This window comes from Mobula hypostoma, chromosome X1 (assembly GCF_963921235.1).
Source record: "Mobula hypostoma chromosome X1, sMobHyp1.1, whole genome shotgun sequence".
NCBI classification, from domain to species: domain Eukaryota; kingdom Metazoa; phylum Chordata; class Chondrichthyes; order Myliobatiformes; family Myliobatidae; genus Mobula; species Mobula hypostoma.
In genome coordinates this window covers 46,101,575-46,119,679 of record NC_086128.1, presented here as the reverse complement: position 1 = coordinate 46,119,679, position 18,105 = coordinate 46,101,575, and the positions used below count along the sequence as shown (strand labels likewise).

The following is an 18,105-nucleotide window of genomic DNA, read 5'->3' as shown; positions in this document are numbered from 1 at the left end:
CTCGAATACAGCAAGCCTTGTTCCCCTCTGATGATCAGTTTTGCCAGGAGAGCTCCTTCAATAATGGTCAGAAGTAGTGATTCATGCCCGCTATCCAACTCTCAGTACCACCAGCCAATGCTCAGTGCAATTCACACCCCACCCCCCAGCCACGCACACATACACAATTCACTCACCAATCCCCATATCCTGGCTATCTCAATAATCTCAATGAAGAAAGGGTCAAAACTGGAACATTGTTCATTGGATTATTTGGGCTAAATTCACTACCTTGTGATTTTTTTTGTTATTCCTTTGCCAACATTTGTCAACAGCATCAGCCAACATTTTGCACTTCATATACTTCTACGACTAACTTATCAACTGCCCATTATAGTATATTCTGGGTTTGGACCCAGTCACACCAGAATAGTTCTTGTAACCTCTGTGTGAGTATTTTGAGCATTTTCCAACTTAAGATGTACAACAGTAGAAAAAATCTAAAGCTGTGAACTTGGAGAGGTGCATTAACTGTTCTAGTTTCCAAAACTGATCATTACCACTTAAAACACAAATTCCGCTAAGAACTCCTTATTAAGATAGTCAAGCTGATGTCTTGAGCGATTAACTGTATGATTAAATTCAGAGGCACGAATGCATAATTACAAAATCTAACTAGTTGGAAAAATACACATTAATTTTGTGTGTGTGTGCGCTTTGTATTTTCACTTGAAGGGTCCGCTTATATGTCTTCCATATTTTACCAGGGTCAGTCACATATTCTGCATGATGCTTTTTTGTAATATTTTGATTACCGAATGATAGATGTTAATTTTAATTCAATGAGACTTGCTGTATTAAGTTGTATTAGAATTTTACTGTATAGCTGCATCCTTAGTAATTCCATCTGGTTGGTAGGGATCTTGGTCAAGCCTCACTTATGACCATGTAATAATGAACTGGAGACTGTTGTTAAAGGACTGCCATATGATGTGTCTCATATAAATTGCCTAATTCTCCTTCATTTGATTAATTACCCCATTTCTGGTATTTGCACATGAATTTCATGCTCATACCTGAATATCAAGTCAACTTACTGAACTACTAAAACTAGATCTGTTGGGGCAGCACATTTGAATTAAGGCATGCAGAATTATCTTATCAGCTGCATCACCGTCTGCCATGGAAGCATCAATGCCCTGGAATGGAAAAGTCTACACAAAGTGGTGGACATAGCCTGATCCATCACAGGCAAACCCCTCTCCATCACTGGGCACGTTTACAAGGACTGCTGTCACAAGAAAGCAACATCCTGTCCTGCTGAAGGGTCTCAGCCTGAAACGTTGACTGTACTCTTTTCCACAGATACTACCTGGCCTGCTGAGTTGCTCCAGCATTTTGTGTGTGTTGCTTCCATTATCAAGGACCCTATCATCCAGGCCACGGTCTCTCCTGCTTACTATCTTTGGGTAGAAGGTGCAGGACCCTTAGGTTCCACACCGCTAGGTTCAGGAACAATTAGTACCCTATAACCATAAGGCTTTTGAATGAGTGCGAACTACTTCACTCACCTCAAAGCTGAACTGACTCCACAAACTATAGACTCACTTTACAATTCATGTTATAAATATTATTTGTTTACAGTTTTTAATTATTGGTGTGATTTTTCTTTTGCACATTGATTGTTCATCAATCTTTGTCTATATATAGTTTTTCATAAATTCTATTGTGCTTCTATTTTCTGGTAAATGCCAGCAGGAAAATAAATTTCAAGGTACTTCTATGGTGACATAAGCATACTTTGATAATGAATTTACTTTGAACTTTGAGTTCACTTTGACGTCTTCTCTACTTGTTCAGATAGGATCTTGGCCTAAAAGGCCTTCTTCCATGGTGTATAACTCTATGACCCTATGATTGGCTTTTGCTATTTGCAAGTAATGTTGAGTGAATGATTCTCCGTGCCCCTGATTTCCTTTCCAATTTGTGTACTAGACATCCTCCCCATATTTATTAAGATTTGTATAGTTAGGTTTGGTAGCAAATAAAGCTCCCAATAAATGGAGCAGATCACAATATTATTCCTAAAATATGTTCCATTTCTTGGGTTCATAGAAACATAGAAACATAGAAAATAGGTGCAGGAGTAGGCCATTCGGCCCTTCGAGCCTGCACCGCCATTTATTATGATCATGGCTGATCATCCAACTCAGAACCCAGCCTTCCCTCCATACCCCCTGACCCCTGTAGCCACAAGGGCCATATCTAACTTCCTTTTAAACATAGCTAATGAACTGGCCTCAACAGTTTGCTGTGGCAGAGAATTCCACAGATTCACCACTCTCTGTGTGAAGAAGTTTTTCCTAACCTCGGTCCTAAAAGGCTTCCCCTCTATCCTCAAACTGTGACCCCTCGTTCTGGACCTCCCCAACATCGGGAACAATCTTCCCGCATCTAGCCTGTCCAATCCCTTTAGGATCTTATACGTTTCAATCAGATCCCCCCTCAATCTTCTAAATTCCAACGAGTACAAGCCCAGTTCATCCAGTCTTTCTTCATATGAAAGACCTGCCATCCCAGGAATCAATCTGGTGAACCTTCTTTGTACTCCCTCTATGGCAAAGATGTCTTTCCTCAGATTAGGGGACCAAAACTGCACACAACTGCAAACAAAGTTCTGTACTTTGTTTCTATTAAAAGTAAGCATTTATTAAGAAGCTGGTGATCAATGTGACAGTTTTTGGCTCTCCTGTGTCCTGTATCTTTTTGAACATCCTCCCTGTCCCATTCTGAAGTAATTGATCCCTGGCCTTGTGGTCATTGGGTGTTTATCAGTGATTGCTACAGTTACTCATTTGTTCGTCTTGTTGGTAATTCTCAGCAGAATATTTGAACCCACCAAGCCAATGAACACCCCCCGGACACTCATGAACAGCTATCTACTCCGCTCCTTCGTCCCTTATCCGGTGATTCCAAAGGTAATTTCAGCTGAAGTCCACTGAATCAATGTCTTGTTCTGTTCACCTCAGCCACTGATCATATTTATTTACTGGGCTATTAGAAAAGTGTGGTCACAGCAACATCTTTGGGAGGATAACCCTGGGTATAGGTCAATATGCTTCTAAACAGTGCCATTGATTCTCAGTCTCACACTCACAATCGTGTTGCCTGTTTGACGCTGTTACGTTGGGAAGAGATTAGAATAAGCCAGTTTTACACTTTACAAGATGCATATTTTATTGATCCAATAGAACAGACACATAATGAATCATCAATTTAAATCAGACACAGAAAATAAATGTTTTTGTTTGTAATGTGGACTGCTGTCGATGGTTCCTACGATTAAAAATGTTGGTACGTCACAGATCATAAAACTGTTGACTCAATGCATTCTTTTGTATGCTGTTTAATTAATAGCCAATTGAATGAATACCAAAGCTTGCATGTCTGAATTGTGATAAGTACACAATATGCACCTATTTGGTCTAGGGGGTTTCAAAAGTGATTGTTAAAAAACTATTTTACATTAATGTTACTTGAACTTTCATTCTTTCCTACTACAGCTGGCTATTGAGAAATGTGGAACTGTCAAAGCTCTGTTTTAAATAAATGACTTTTAAGTAAGAGTCCATAACATTAACATTTTTAAAAATTTAAATCTAGTTGAATTAAAGCCATGAAATTAATAGTGCATTTATACCACAGAGCTCAGATTCATTTCTAGCACACACAGTTATGACTTCAAATCTTTATGAATGCAAGTTTCAAAAATACATTAGTATGAACATTCATTGTCCAATTCTATTGGACACAGACCCTGTGCAACGTCTGATGCATTATATATTACTGACAGTCATAATCATGGTTTGATTTGGATTCCTGTGTCTTTGTGAACTTTAACTGAAAAGATTGACATAAAGAGATTAAAATACCTAACGACTCTGACAAATTACACAAGGACATTTGTTTACGTGGAGGTTTTGCATCAGCCTTGATGGTTGGTAAATTCCGAGGAACTTAAGCACAAATTCTGAGATAATGGCTATTTAGCCAAAAGGGGAAAAAATGCCCTTCCTGGTGGTATGGAGTAGAGGGCGTTCCTGGAGTTTTGCATTTACACTATTATTTGCGCCTTCTTCCAAAGTACTGAATTTTTTCCCACTCAGAAGGTGACTCTGAAAAACAACAAAAACATTCCTTGCATTAACAGTTTATCACCAGATTTGCCAGTGTATTACCTTCAGTCATATCCTTTCATTGTAAGGCTCCCTCAGAAATAAAATACTACTTTAATTTTCAGAATTTGCTTTATTTCTCAGCATCTCTTCTACCCTAATGTTTTGACAACAGCTGTTACGTATCCTCTTACTGGTAGGGCATGTCATGGACATTTGCAGCAAATCTAAGTTAATCTTACTTACATATGTTAGCTAGCATTGAATTGGCTATTAAACTAGATGGAATTCACATTGCTCTTCTCTACAAGCTGGTAAATCCTAATGCCATGACTTACATGCTGGTCTTTCACCTCAGGGGCATCAAACCCTAAAGATATGGATGGAGTAGTAATATCCATTTTCTGAGACAGATTTGGAGAACCTGATTCCGAAATGGCATTAGCCTAAGTGGCAATGAGTAGGAGTACCTCTTGGAGGGGCTTAGGAGTATTTACTGTGATAAATGCAGATGCACATCACTGGCACAATGTAGGAAGCTCCTCAAAGGCTATGTCAGGGTATCAGGTTCTCCATCCTACTGTTTGCTTTCTCTTCCATTGTAATGAGCTCTGTTCATAAGTGTTTGTATCTCAACTTAGTGTTTTCCCATGAATCTATGAATCACAATGAACTAGAACAAAAGCAAGCAGTTAATTTTCCTTTTTTGTCAGTTATAAGAATTGTTGTTTAGATTAAATAAGTATTTGATGGCTCTGGATCTGTACTTAATGGAGTTCACCATGATATTGGGGGATTCTCATTGAAACCTACTGAAAACTGAAAGAAAGCAACACACATCAAAGCTGCTGGTGAACGCAGCAGGCCAGGCAGCATCTCTAGGAAGAGGTGCAGTTGATGTTTCAGGCCGAGACCCTTCGTCAGGACTAACTGAAGGAAGAGTGAGTAAGAGATTTGAAAGTGGGAGGGGGAGGGGGAGATCCAAAATGATAGGAGAAGACAGGAGGGGGAGGGATGGAGCCAAGAGCTGGACAGGTGATTGGCAAAGGGGATACGAGAGGATCATGGGACAGGAGGTCCGGGGAGAAAGAAAAGGTGGGGGGTGGGGGGAGAAACCCAGAGGATGGGCAAAGGGTATAGTCAGAGGGACAGAGGGAGAAAAAGGAGAGAGAGAAAGAATGTGTGTATATAAATAAATAACGGATGGGGTACGAGGGGGAGGTGGAGCTAGAGCGGAAGTTAGAGAAGTCAATGTTCATGCCATCAGGTTGGAGGCTACCCAGACGGAATATAAGGTGTTGTTCCTCCAACCTGAGTGTGGCTTCATCTTTACAGTACAGGAGGCCATGGATAGACATATCAGAATGGGAATGGGATGTGGAATTAAAATGTGTGGCCACTGGGAGATCCTGCTTGACCTAGCTAGAGTGGGCATAGAAAGGATATTTATATTAGTAGGAGAGTCTAGGATCAGCCTCAAAATAATGGGACATCCCATTAGAACTGAGTTGAGGAGGATGTTCTTGAGCTAAAAGGTGGTGAATCTGTGGAATACGTTGCCACAAGGGCTGTGAAGACCTTGTCCCTGGATGTATTTAAGGCAGTGATTGATAGATTCTTGATAGGAAAGATTATTAAGGGTTATGGGGAGCAGGTAGGAGAATTGGGTAGGGAAAAGAGAAAAAAAGTTCAGCCACAATTGAATGATGAAGCAGACACGATGTGCCAAATTCCCTTATTCTGCTTCTATATCATATGTTCTTATAGATAGTCTAAATTTAGTCAGTGCTATCAGCAACGAAAAATTAAGGTAACATTAAGCTACCATTGTCAAACTTACTCAAAGGGACGGAAAGATAAGGAAATGCATTAAGACAAGTGATTATCAGGAGTAGTGAGTTGGAATTGTTATTAAGTTCAGGCATATAGTGGTACCATACTGTAGAGACAACACTGTCCAACAGGACTGTTCTTTGCATGGCGAATTTGCTATTAGGTCAATATTTAAAAAGTACTTCCTATGCACTGTTCTTTTAAAAGAACACAAAAATGAGCCAAAGTTCTCATTAAAATGCTGTGATTCAAGTACATGAAAAAACGCGTATAGTAATTTGTTGAATTACCTTTGCAACAATTACATTTGACTGAAGGAGTTAGGTTCAAGTGGATATGAGTGATCATAATTTACTGTGTACCCAACCCAAGGGAGAGGAGGTAGAAGGAGCACAATAGTTCAGAAAGTGGATGACATACCAGCACTTGAAGACCGACGTCCCATAAGTCCAACAAACATCTCTCCCTTTTGCCCTACATTGAAAAATGCGGGAAATGATCAAAGATAGGAATTAAAGACACATCTGCATTTCCTCATTGCCCTTTAATTAGCATAGTGTACATTGTGAAAGAATCCACCATTACATTTCACTTTCTTCTTCAGTCATTGGTGTTAGGATTGCTAATGCTGAGGAGTGCTTTCACTTATCAATGCTGCTTTACCTATTTTCAGAGGAGTAGCCCCAACTGCAATTCTGCTGGAGTTTCGGACCCACTCATTTCCAGTGATAACCTTCAATTCTGTCTAATACATCTGGGTCACAGCGTTCATTCCACTAGGGAACAACAATCTCACTCATGCTTGATTATAAACTTCTGCAAACCTCTTGAAAGACATGTTCTGATGCCCATGATGGAATTTATTCTCCCAAATAGCCATGACATTGCTGTAAAGCCTGATTTACAATCTAAAATACATAATTTACAGTCATGTATCATTGAGGAGATTTATTTACAATGAATGTGTCTTTGTTGTTTACTGCATTGTGATCACAAAAAACAGGGCTAATAAATATTTCAATGTGCAAGTTGGCCCTGGGGGTGGGGGAGTGAACAAATTAGCAATCAAATGATGTATGTCATGTATTAGCAATGTAAGATTGATAGCTACTTACTTTCAGAATACTAAAGGTTTGGTTGAAATGTAATTATACTATGATTGCTTGGATGCAATAAAACCCCTATGCTTTCAGCATAAATTCTCTCTGAACTAACATTAAAAAGGGAAGGCAATTAAAGGTGATTTCATGTGCTGGACTGCTTCAGGTAGATGATTTGTTAGGGATTGCCTCCAGATGCAACTGTACAAGGGAGAAATTCCACAGCATTTGTAGCAATAGGAAGACAATTCTATTTTCAAACTTGGGTTCTTTGCTGATGCCTGAGAAACAAATATGTAAGGAAATGGCATTAGTTACTGACTAATGAGAAACAGGATTTAAATTGCTACCTTGAGAATGCTACCTCCATAATGAAAAATTAAAACAACTCTTTAGGCAGGACCACTGATCCATAGATAAAAGGTTAAAAACCTTCAAGGTAGGGAGGGGGATTTAAATCCCATTAACTAATTAACAAAAATCAATAATTGAACAAATTAACCATAAACCGAAATTACAGGAGTCACATAAAATATCCATCTGTTTCACTAACATCATTCAGGGATGAAAATGTGCTATTTCTCCCCCTCTGTCCACCAATTTGTTAACTTCTGAACTACCTCCTCTGTTCTACGTTAATCATGGAAGGACAATACACACTGGTGTTGCAATGATTTCCAGATGCCAAAAATGCATCAGAGAGGCTGCGATGGGCCATGCACTTGATAACAGTACTGAAAACACAGGCATGTGTTAAACTGTAAGAGAGGTTCACCATGAAGGAAGTTGACACTTGCTTAGTTTTGGCAGATTGTTATATTTTAGATATATTCTGGTTAGTCCTCTACATTTGTAACTCAAGACCTCACATTTCAAAATATATATAATATCTTCTTTTCAATTTCAGCTGGAAATTGAAACAGGGTAATTTAAGTGAATGCTTTAGTAAATCGTAAAAATTACTTAATTACATTGTACAGTGTTATAACTTTATATCATTTGTAAAATATTACTCTTCAGATTCTTTTAATGCAGTAACTTCCAGATGCAAGCACAACTTGTACATCTACAGAATTCCTTCTTTATCTGTTAATATCATTGTGTTAATATTATTTTATGTGATGCATGTGAGATTTGGACTGTGTCTTGCACCTGGGTCCCAGAAGAACATTGTTTATTTTGTACATTGAATGACATTGAACTTGAACTGATGCATGTAAGTGAATTGCCAATAGCATCAGTCAATGGCAGATTGAGAAGATTATGGGTTTCTTTTGTATTCTTTTTCACTGTCACACTCCCATTTCAAGCACCGAGTGTTCACATTATGAAGCATATGTAGATGTAAAATGCAGTTTGCAATGCTCTTTCACAATACTCCATCCAAACCTGAGTATCTACCTTGATACGCAAACACGAGGAAATCTGCAGATGCTGGAAATTCAAACAACACCCACAAAATGCTGGTGAACACAGCAGGCCAGGCAACATCTATAGGCAGAAGTACAAATCAACGTTTTGGGCCGAGACCCTTCGTCAGGACTAACTGAAAGAAGAGATAGTAAGAGATTTGAAAGTGGGAGGGGGAAGGGGGAGATCCGAGAAGACAGAAGGGGGAGGGATGAAGGAGATGTCTTTTTTAAAGAAAGGGGCTTCCGTTCCTCCACCATCAACTCTGCTCTCAAACGCATCTCTCCCATTTCAGGCACATGTGCTCTCACTCCATCCTCCCGCCACCCCACTAGGAATAGGGTTCCCCTTGTCCTTACCTACCACCCCACCAGCCTCCGGGTCCAACATATAATTCTCCGTAACTTCTGCCACCTCCAACGGGATCCCACCACCAAGCACATCTTTCCCTGCCCCCACCTTTCTGCTTTCCGCAGGGATCGCTCCCTACGTGACTCCCTTGTCCATTCGTCCCCCCCATCCCTTCCCACCGATCTCCCTCCCAGCACTTATCCTTGTAAGCGGAACAAATGCTACACATGCCCTTACACTTCCTCCCTTACCATCATTCAGGGCCCCAGACAGTCCTTCCAGGTGAGGCGACACTTCACCTGTGAGTCGGCTGGGGTGATATACTGCGTCCGGTGCTCCCGATGTGGCCTTCTATATATTGGCGAGACCTGACGCAGACTGGAAGACTGTTTCACTGAACACCTACACTCTGCCAGAGAAAGCAGGATCTCCCAGTGGCCACACATTTTAATTCCACATCCCATTCCCATTCTGATATGTCTATCCACAGCCTCCTCTGCTGTCAAGATGAAGCCACACTCAGGTTGGAGGAACAACACCTTATATTCCGTCTGGGTAATCTCCAACCTGATGGCATGAACAGTGACTTCTCTAACTTCCGTTTGTGCCCCTCCTCCCATTCTTACTCCAGCCCTTATTTATTTACTTACTTACTTACTTACCTACCTATCTGTCTATCTATCTATCTATTTCCTTTTTTCTCTCTCTGGCCCTCTCACAATAACTCCTTGCCTGCTCTCCACCTTCCTCTGGGCTCCCCCCTCCTTTCTTTCTCCCAAGGCCTCCCGTCCCATGATCCTCTCCCTTCTCCAGCCTTGTATCCCTTTTGCCTATCAACTTTCCAGCTCTTGGCTCCATCCCTCGCCCTCCTGTCTTCTCCTATCATTTTGGATCTCCCCCTCCCCCTCCCACTTTCAAATCTCTTACTAGCTCTTTTTTCAGTTCATCCTGACGAAGGGTCTCGGCCCAAAACGTCGACTGTACTTCTTCCTATAGATGCTGCCTGGCCTGCTGCGTTCCACTATGCACCTTGATATCCATTCCCACAACTTTTCTGAATGTTATCACCAATTAATGCCAAACTATGGATCATTATGTATGATATGCCTTAGATATGAAAAAAATGAAAAAAAAAACCTGGTAGATTATATTTCAGTTTTTGATCTCGCAATCTACCTTGCACTTTATTTGATTATCTGCACTTTCTCTGCAGCTTCTACATTACAATCTGCATTCTCAATTGTATGGCATGATCTACCTGGATGGCATGCAAACTGTATCTTGTACCAATGAAGCTAATACCAATGAATTACTGTCCTTATGATTCAATGTGAGAACCTGATTTGGTTTCACAGATGCAAACATAGAATAGCAGTGTATTTCTCCCAATGTTGTTCCATATTCAGGTGCTAAATTATTTGAGACCACACTAGGAGCACTGACGTTCCTTCTTTGAAACTCAGAACTCACCAAACAGAGCCACAGATGTGGAGCCATGCCTTGATATTCCCGTGAACATCATAATTTCAATTTGTAGTGGTATAAACCACTCTACAAAAGGCATGTCCTCACATCTTGAACACTTGGTCATATTGACCCTCAGTTGACACTACATGCTTAATTATCTCTAATTGGGATGCAATCTGCTTGCTTTCTTTTCTCATTTCCAGGCAATTGAGACACTTATATTATGGGTCTTCTGAAGTGGACTATCAAGATTATCCTGGTGTGACCACACTGGATGTCTGTGATGATTTTTGAGATCTGTTGGCACTAATGTTCTATTGAAATCCTTAGCTAAACAGCTTTAGGCAGCAGTTAGAAAGTGGAAAATACATAAGCTGAATCTGAAGTTGAGACAACTGCAGGCTGTCCTGATAATAAAATAAATTTTCTGTATGAGTTAACAACAATTATATTATGTAAGGATATTGCTCAGAATTTATATTCACATGTCCTAATTGTGGAAATGTTTTCTTAACGAACATCCCAAATGTTATGTAAAAATGTAAGTATTTTTGTTTATCTGTATATTAATTACATATATATGGTTGGGCCTAATTTGAATTGAGTAGAAATAGCACTAGTATTTATTTTACCAGGAATATGTACTGATAGTAATGTTGTTTCAAAATCAGAAGATTTAAATTTGAAATGGTAATATTGTTATACATCATAAAATCAAACAATTATATTATGTAAGCTTTTTTACATATTGGGTAGCGTGTTGAAATTATGAATGGCTCCCTCTCCCCAATTACAGTCTATTGTCCATTCATCATTATTGTTACTGATACCATTCTGAACCAAAAAGCACATTGCTTCAGCCTCTCTTTCTCCTTGAAACTTCTTGGCCATTTTGTTACCTTCCCAAATTCCAGACCTTTTTCAAAAGCTCTGCTTATGTCTCCCCAGAGAACTGAAATAGACCAATCAGTGCTATAGGCATTGCTCTTAGTAGATGTGACTGTGGTACATAATTCCATCTTTATTCCTGAATCCACCTGTGACCTTTAACACTTTTCACCTATTACCCTTCTCTGTGTTTGCTTAGTTCCACACTTGATCACACCAGGGCATTTTGATCAATGGCTGCCCTTTTCCATTCCATTCACTCTGGATACCTCCAAGGGTCATCCCTGTGTTCCTTTGTCTTTCTTACTTAAATGCAGTCCTTGGCTAATGAACTAATTAATTAACTAATATTCATGACCACATTTGAAGAAAGAACATATACCTCAACAATGCACTTACTTTTACGGCCAACGATGCCAGCTTGTGTTGGGCCTGTAGAAAGAACAGTGTGTTACATACAAAAAATCAGAGTGAACATCAGTCTTACAATAATCGTTGGTAAACTATCTTATTACTTCATTTCCCTCCTCTGTTAAAGATAGCAACACATTAACATGGTTTCAAAGGTATCAGTAGCATTCTGGTAACTCATCTGTGGTTTCAGGCATGAGAAAGAACAGTAAGTGCCAGTATGATATTCAACAGTGGAGGAAATCATAATCATACTTAAGTCAGTCACTCACAGGTGCATTTTACTGTGAGATCTGAAAACACTTCAGAAAAACAGGGAAGGAAGTTACACCGGAGGCAATCCTGGGTTAAATGCAACTTCTAGCAAACCTGATGGTGGATTCAAGAGTTTGTGGAATTTTACCTAGTTTTATCCATTATTTCTCCTATTAATCTTGTAGGCATTGCAAATAAGAATAAATGCACATTTTAACTCAAAAGTGCTATCTTTTTGAGTGCAATATACACAAAAATATTTACTTTGTTTATTATGCAAAAATAATTTCCCCAATTTAGTTATTAATTTTGTTTTAACATCAGAGAATCAACCATCAATAGACCTGAATGAGAATTAATGTTTCAAGTTGACAACCTCTCATCAGAACAGTTTGATCCAAAAGTCATCAATCTGGGGGAAAAAAAAATAACCAGCTCTTTTTTTTTCACCAGCGATGCATCTGGCTGGCTGAGATCTTTCAGCATATTCTCTTTTTAGTTTCTTAAAAGGATTGCACAGATTGATCTGAAAAAATATTATAACAACGATAGAAGCTGTTCAAAGCAGCTTAGAACTAATATATTTCAAATTATGTTAAATCAGCTTCTGCTTTTTTTAAGTTGAGCCTACTGTGTGTGTGTGTGTGTGGGTTAATGTGTTAGATCCTACACGATATGATGAATAATTGCCATCATTTCTTTTGGTTGTCAGAAACCCCCTGATAACCTGAAACAGCAACTTCTATTAACAGAATTTTCCTGTACTTTGTGTGGCATAGGAGTAATAAAACAAGGGAGTAAAATAAATCAAAAGCATCCCTACTGATATAGTGGAAAGGAAAAGAAAGTGAATACTTTTATGAGAGACTAAATCTCCATTAAATGCTGTTAACTCAAGAAGAAAAGGAAATTAATTGCTGTTATTTAAACTGTGTAGGATTGGAAAGATTAATCTCAGTCTTGGAAGTTTGGCTTCAAAATTATTTACATCTAATAGTATACAAAATAAAATATTACTGTGCTAATCAGAAAGTTTGAAGCACATAAAGTATGTTACTATCATCGATTATAATGGCAGAGTTGAAAGGTGTCAGCTATATAGTTGTAGTTTTCATAAAATAAATGCCAAAGCTCTGTAAAATATTAATCAAATTTCAGCATTAAGTTAATATTATGATTGTTTTAATGTTGTCTTGATAAATCATATTTTGCAATAATTGATCAAAAAATTGAACTAAAAGGAATAAAGGAACACTCAATTGTGTAGCAAGAGTAAGATAGTATTGTTAATTTAGTATTGAAACTTTAGAAATTTATGACTAAGGTAGTGCCTAGGACTGAACTCTTCACAATTTTATATTCAAAAAGATGGAAAATTTTAACAAGGTGTTACAAAGATTCCAACCGTTTTGAAAAAATATTTGTAGTCTCTCACTGGGAAGCAACCATCAGAGATACAATTTCTGACACTAGGACGGAGACAAACCATGAGACAGGTTAAACACATCTTCTCAGACCTCCTACAACTTAGGGTGCAGACACAGAATATGGCAGATAAACCAGCTTACAGAAGAATAACTACTAGCAGGATGGCAAATACAATCATTTATGAAATCACTGGAGCACCCATTATCAATGACGGATTTAGTCCCTGAACCGACATTTGGGGACATTCACAACAGCAAATGTACTCAATTATCCAATGATCTCGACCCTCTACCAGAGAAGAAGCTCTCTACCAAAAGACGGAACCATAAATTAGGACAGATGGAATCTCTTACCAGAAGAACGCTTCCCCATTAAGCCATAGAATTTATCAAATTTTGCTCTTTTTACCAGGCGCGCAAACTGCTGGATAAGGTTGTTGTCTTCTGGTAAATTATCCTGCAGATAGAACAAAAGCGTAAATGTTACTTCTTTCAGCAATGTTTTAAATCACGCACATTATCGCCATATACAGCATTTGAGCACAGCGGAGAAGCAAATGATTTGAAAGGTAGCATGAGACCAAACATGACGATATGATAAGTTGACAATTTTAAGACCGGGAGATTAGGTGCCAATGCGGACGTGATATGTGAATTATTTAATAATCAGAATCAGAATCAGGCTTAATGTCATCGGCATGTGTCGTGAAATTTGTTAACTTTGCGGCAGCAGTCCAATGCAATACATGAGAAATATAGAAGAAAAACTGAATTACAGTAAGTATTATATGTATAGTAAATAGGTTAAAAAAGTAGTGCAAAAATAAAAATAAAAAGTGAGGTAGTGTTCAAGGGTTCAATGTCCATTTAGGAATCGGATGACAGAGGGGAAGAAGCTGTTCCTGAATCGCTGAGTGTGTGCCTTCAAGCTTCTGTACCTCCTACCTGATGGTAACAGTGAGAAAAGGGCATGTCCTTAATGCGTGTAATAAAATAGTTTCCTTGTCTTAGTAAGTTAATGGGGGAATTGTGGAATTAAGTCTAATTTAGTTGAATAAACATATGTAGTTTATTTATATTGAATTGATAGTTATGTATTCCTAATTTGATGAGAATGAACCTGATTATTATAACTGGAAAATTCATGGAATTCTGACATAGCCGATCAGGAGAGATGGTGGATGGACGAACCTAAGCTCAGACCCGGCGGTAAAACCACGGCAACGAGCTGTTGGAGGCGACCCCCTGTACTCTCTGTGACAACTTCTATCAAGATGAGAGATTAAGTTACTTCTCCATTCTTCTGCAATGATGATCGCGCGGATTGAAATTACTCTTGTAGGGACTGGGCATCAATCGGTGCTTGGCCTTATAAACCGGGAAACGCTGGGGTCTCAGGACAGGACTGCGTTATTGGAAAGTGAAGAAGAAATCTGGCGCCAACAGGCGACCTAGCGGTTCGCTGCCGATCCCAAATGATAAACACTGGTACAAATAGAAAACGAGGAGAAAAAGCGCGGTGGAGATGGGATGAGTTGGAGAAATGTCCGGAAAGAACCATTTAGCATGGGTCAGCTCCCTAGTGTTCAGAGCTGTCACAATGGGCTGTGTAGCTTGGACCCAATGTGTACGAAATAAGCAACGGGGAATATATCCCTGGTGTTTCTCTTTATGGAGGACACTGATCGAGAAAACTCGAGGAGTTCACCCCAATGTCAGATCTCTGGGGAACAAAATATCTTTATCGAGTGAAGTTTATATCAATTCGCTCAATTCACACTGAACACGACTTGCTCTTCACATTGTTCGTCAAGCCCCAGCAAACCTGTTCCTAGCCCCTGCTTGTCCCGATCCATCACCTGCTCTGCCCTTGGCTCACCTTATTTCCAATAGCCCGACTCTGCCCTGCGCTCTTCCAGTTTCCACCCCTCTCTCCAACCCCAATCCTCCCTTCTCAAGATGAGTCGCCGATGGGGTTAGGAAGTTCCAGTTTAGGCTAACTGTATCGAACGGACCAGAAAGTATTGTAGGAAGTTAACGTGCACAGGTTACCTGCCAGTTCTCGGTGTCGATGTTCCACGAGTCCCTGTCGGCGGTCGGCGACGGCTCTTCATCGCAGTAAGCATATGCCAACACCACGATCAACACAAGGATGGCTTTTACGATTTCCATTCTCTAGGGTGAACTGACAAGTCTTGAGATCCGAGTGCCTACTTGTAGGGGAGGGAAACAACGTGACTCAACCTATGATATCAATATACTTTTAAGTGAAGGAAATGTGCTGAGAGAGAGAGAGAGAGAGACAGACAGACAGACAGAGAGACGGGGAGGGGGGGGGGAAGAGAGAGCTCTTCTATCAGACAGAACTAAAAGTGAAGTTTTCCAACCTCTGAGCAGTTTCACCAGCCTCTTTAGCTTCTTGCTGATGCTTCGGTGCGCCCAAGACTCATTTATAGGAAATCTCAACGTGATCTGTAGGTCTAAGACCCTCCTTTCCGTTATCGAAAGCGAATGAATCACCAACCTGTCGTTTCACTATCAGATTTATCAGGGAGGAGGGGAGAAGTAGCTGTCCTGATAATCAGTACTTGTCCCATGAGAGCATCAGTACTGATGGAGGCAGGTCGTCAAATGAAATTGGTAATGATTAGTGAATAAGGGATAGGTTAGAAAAATGAGAGCTGTTTGCAACAAAGTCTTGTCCTCTCGCCCTCGCGGGATCTCACTCTCACCCCGACTCTTTGCTACACACTGAGAGAAAAACACCTCGGGTTTTTGTAACTATGTCACTAGGGATCAGTTTAATGATAGAGACCCAACATCTAAGCGACGAAACTAACTGAACTGCTATTCTAATTCCCTTACAATTTTAAATGTTTATAGGCGAGTGTGTGTAAAACTACATGTCAATTATGGAATGTGCAAAGTTGTATGGCCAACACTTCTGATGACTATTCCAGATCAGAAAATCCGATGGAATAATTGAGCGAGTATTCGCTTTGTTTTGGGAGAGTGCACCTTTAATCGCAAAATAAAAGAGCACATTTAAATTTTCAGACGTTTTCATCATACTCACTACGTTTCTTTTCACCTGAGAAAGAATTGAACATCGAAATTACAGAGTAAGATTACGTAGAGGGAAAGTGATTCACTGGTGTGGGGATATGAGCTGGATCTGATTAACTTGATCTAAACGTAGGTAGTCAACGTGCGCTCTGCTTGTCTCTCCACAGATACAGAATTAATTCTGTTTAACTTCAGATTTCCAGTAGTGTTTGGATTTTGGATGTGGGACTGAGCTAATGAGCTGGGAATGTTGGTTTGGATCAGTGAGGCTGACAGAAAAAGTAGTGTTGGACACTAAATTGACGGAGCTGTAAATATGGACTGCAGGGTGAGTTTGTGGAACTGGTAATCCTGCTTTGGAGATGGGGAGAAATGATGAAGATATTAAAATGGATTTCAGGGTAAAGTGGCAGGGCTGGTAATATTGATTAGTATGAATCAGTGAAGCTGATATTAGTGGGTCCAGTAATTTTTGATACAGGGGTGAGTTAACTGATCAAGTGGAATTTTTCCAGTTTGTAGAGGTCCATGGAGGTCACATTCTGCTGCAGATGTGTCTTATGTGGTGACTAGAGAATTAAATCCATGTTTCAAGGATTGGTGTAGGGGAAGTGGTTTTGAATTTATGGGAAACTGGCACAGTATTGGGGAAGGAGGGAGCTGTTCCTTTGGGTTATGCTGCAACTGTGTAAGGTACTGGTGAGGCCGCACCTGGAGACTGCATGCAGTTCTGGTTTCCTTACTTGAAGGAGGATATACTGGCTTTGGTGGTGGTGCAGACGAGGTTCACCAAGTTTATTCCAGAGATGAGGGGGTTAGACTATGAGGAGAGATTGAGTTATCTGGGACTGTACCCACTGGAATTCAGAAGGATGAGAGGAGATCTTATAGAAACATATTAAGTTATGAAAGGGATAGATAAGATAGAGGCAGGAAAGTTGTTTCCACCAGTAGGTGAGACTAGAACCAGAGGACATAGCCTCAAGATTCAGGGGAGTAAATTTAGGATGGAGATGAGGAAGAACTGCTTTTTCCAAAGAGTGGTGAATCAGTGGACTTCTCTTCCCAATGAAGCAGTGGGCACTACCTCAGTAAGTATATTTAAGACAAGGTTGGATAGGTTTTTGGATAGTAGGGGAATTAAGAGCTATGGGGAAAAGGCAGGTAGGTGGAGATGAGTCCATGGCCAGATCAGCCATGATCTTATTGAACGGTGGATTAGGCTCGATGGGCCAGATGGCCGACTCCTGCTCCTATTTCTTATGTTCTTATGTTCTTATGGACTCAGTTCGGAACTCTTATCTCAAGTCAAACAACTTGGAACTTTGACACCTGTAATGTTTAAAGGAGGGAATATTTTGAGAATGGTGAGCACTGAAGGAAGGCCTAGAAGCATGAAACCAGCTTCTCCTGATGCGGGGTCTCAACAGAAATATCGACTATCCTTTTGCCTCCACAGATGCTGCCTGACTCAGAGTTCCTGCAGCAGCTGTTTTACTTTTTTATGTATTTTTTAACTTTTGCAGGAATACATTTATAACTGAAAGTATATGCTTATAGTTGTTCTTTTCTAAGACAGCTGGGGTCAAGGTGCTTTTGGGAGCTTATATCATTGTTTCAATAATTGACAGACACCATTTTGCTGGATCTCTGTAGGATTCAAATTTGCAGATGTGTACACCTACCAGACTTGGAAATTATAAATCAGCTTCCTAACAGATGAACCTCAGTCTTCCCTTTTTA

The 18,105-nt window shown here is 39.9% G+C and overlaps 1 protein-coding gene across 1 annotated transcript; it reads right to left on the bottom strand.

Annotated features, from left to right (window-relative positions):
• Nucleotides 1-3,218: 3,218 nt before the first annotated feature.
• Nucleotides 3,219-15,468, bottom strand: si:ch211-131k2.2 (protachykinin-1). The gene is made up of 5 exons (XM_063037748.1): nt 15,349-15,468; nt 13,651-13,753; nt 11,603-11,635; nt 6,408-6,461; nt 3,219-4,154 (listed from the first exon to the last, which is right to left on the bottom strand). Exons 1-5 carry the CDS (start codon nt 15,466-15,468, stop codon nt 4,102-4,104), a joined length of 363 nt encoding a protein of 120 aa, XP_062893818.1. The 3' UTR covers nt 3,219-4,101.
• Between the last annotated feature and the right edge of the window lie 2,637 nt (nt 15,469-18,105).

What these genes read in the sequence shown, in the direction of transcription:
- si:ch211-131k2.2 (XM_063037748.1), bottom strand. Translation starts at nt 15,468, where the DNA reads ATGGAAATCGTAAAAGCCATCCTTGTGTTGATCGTGGTGTTGGCATAT. An exon ending in TCGACACCGAGAACTGGCAG is followed by an intron (nt 13,754 to 15,348) that starts GTAACCTGTGCA and finishes TTCTATCTGCAG; the next exon opens with GATAATTTACCAGAAGACAA. An exon ending in ACGTCGGTCTTCAAGTGCTG is followed by an intron (nt 4,155 to 6,407) that starts GTATGTCATCCA and finishes GTTGTTTTTCAG; the next exon opens with AGTCACCTTCTGAGTGGGAA.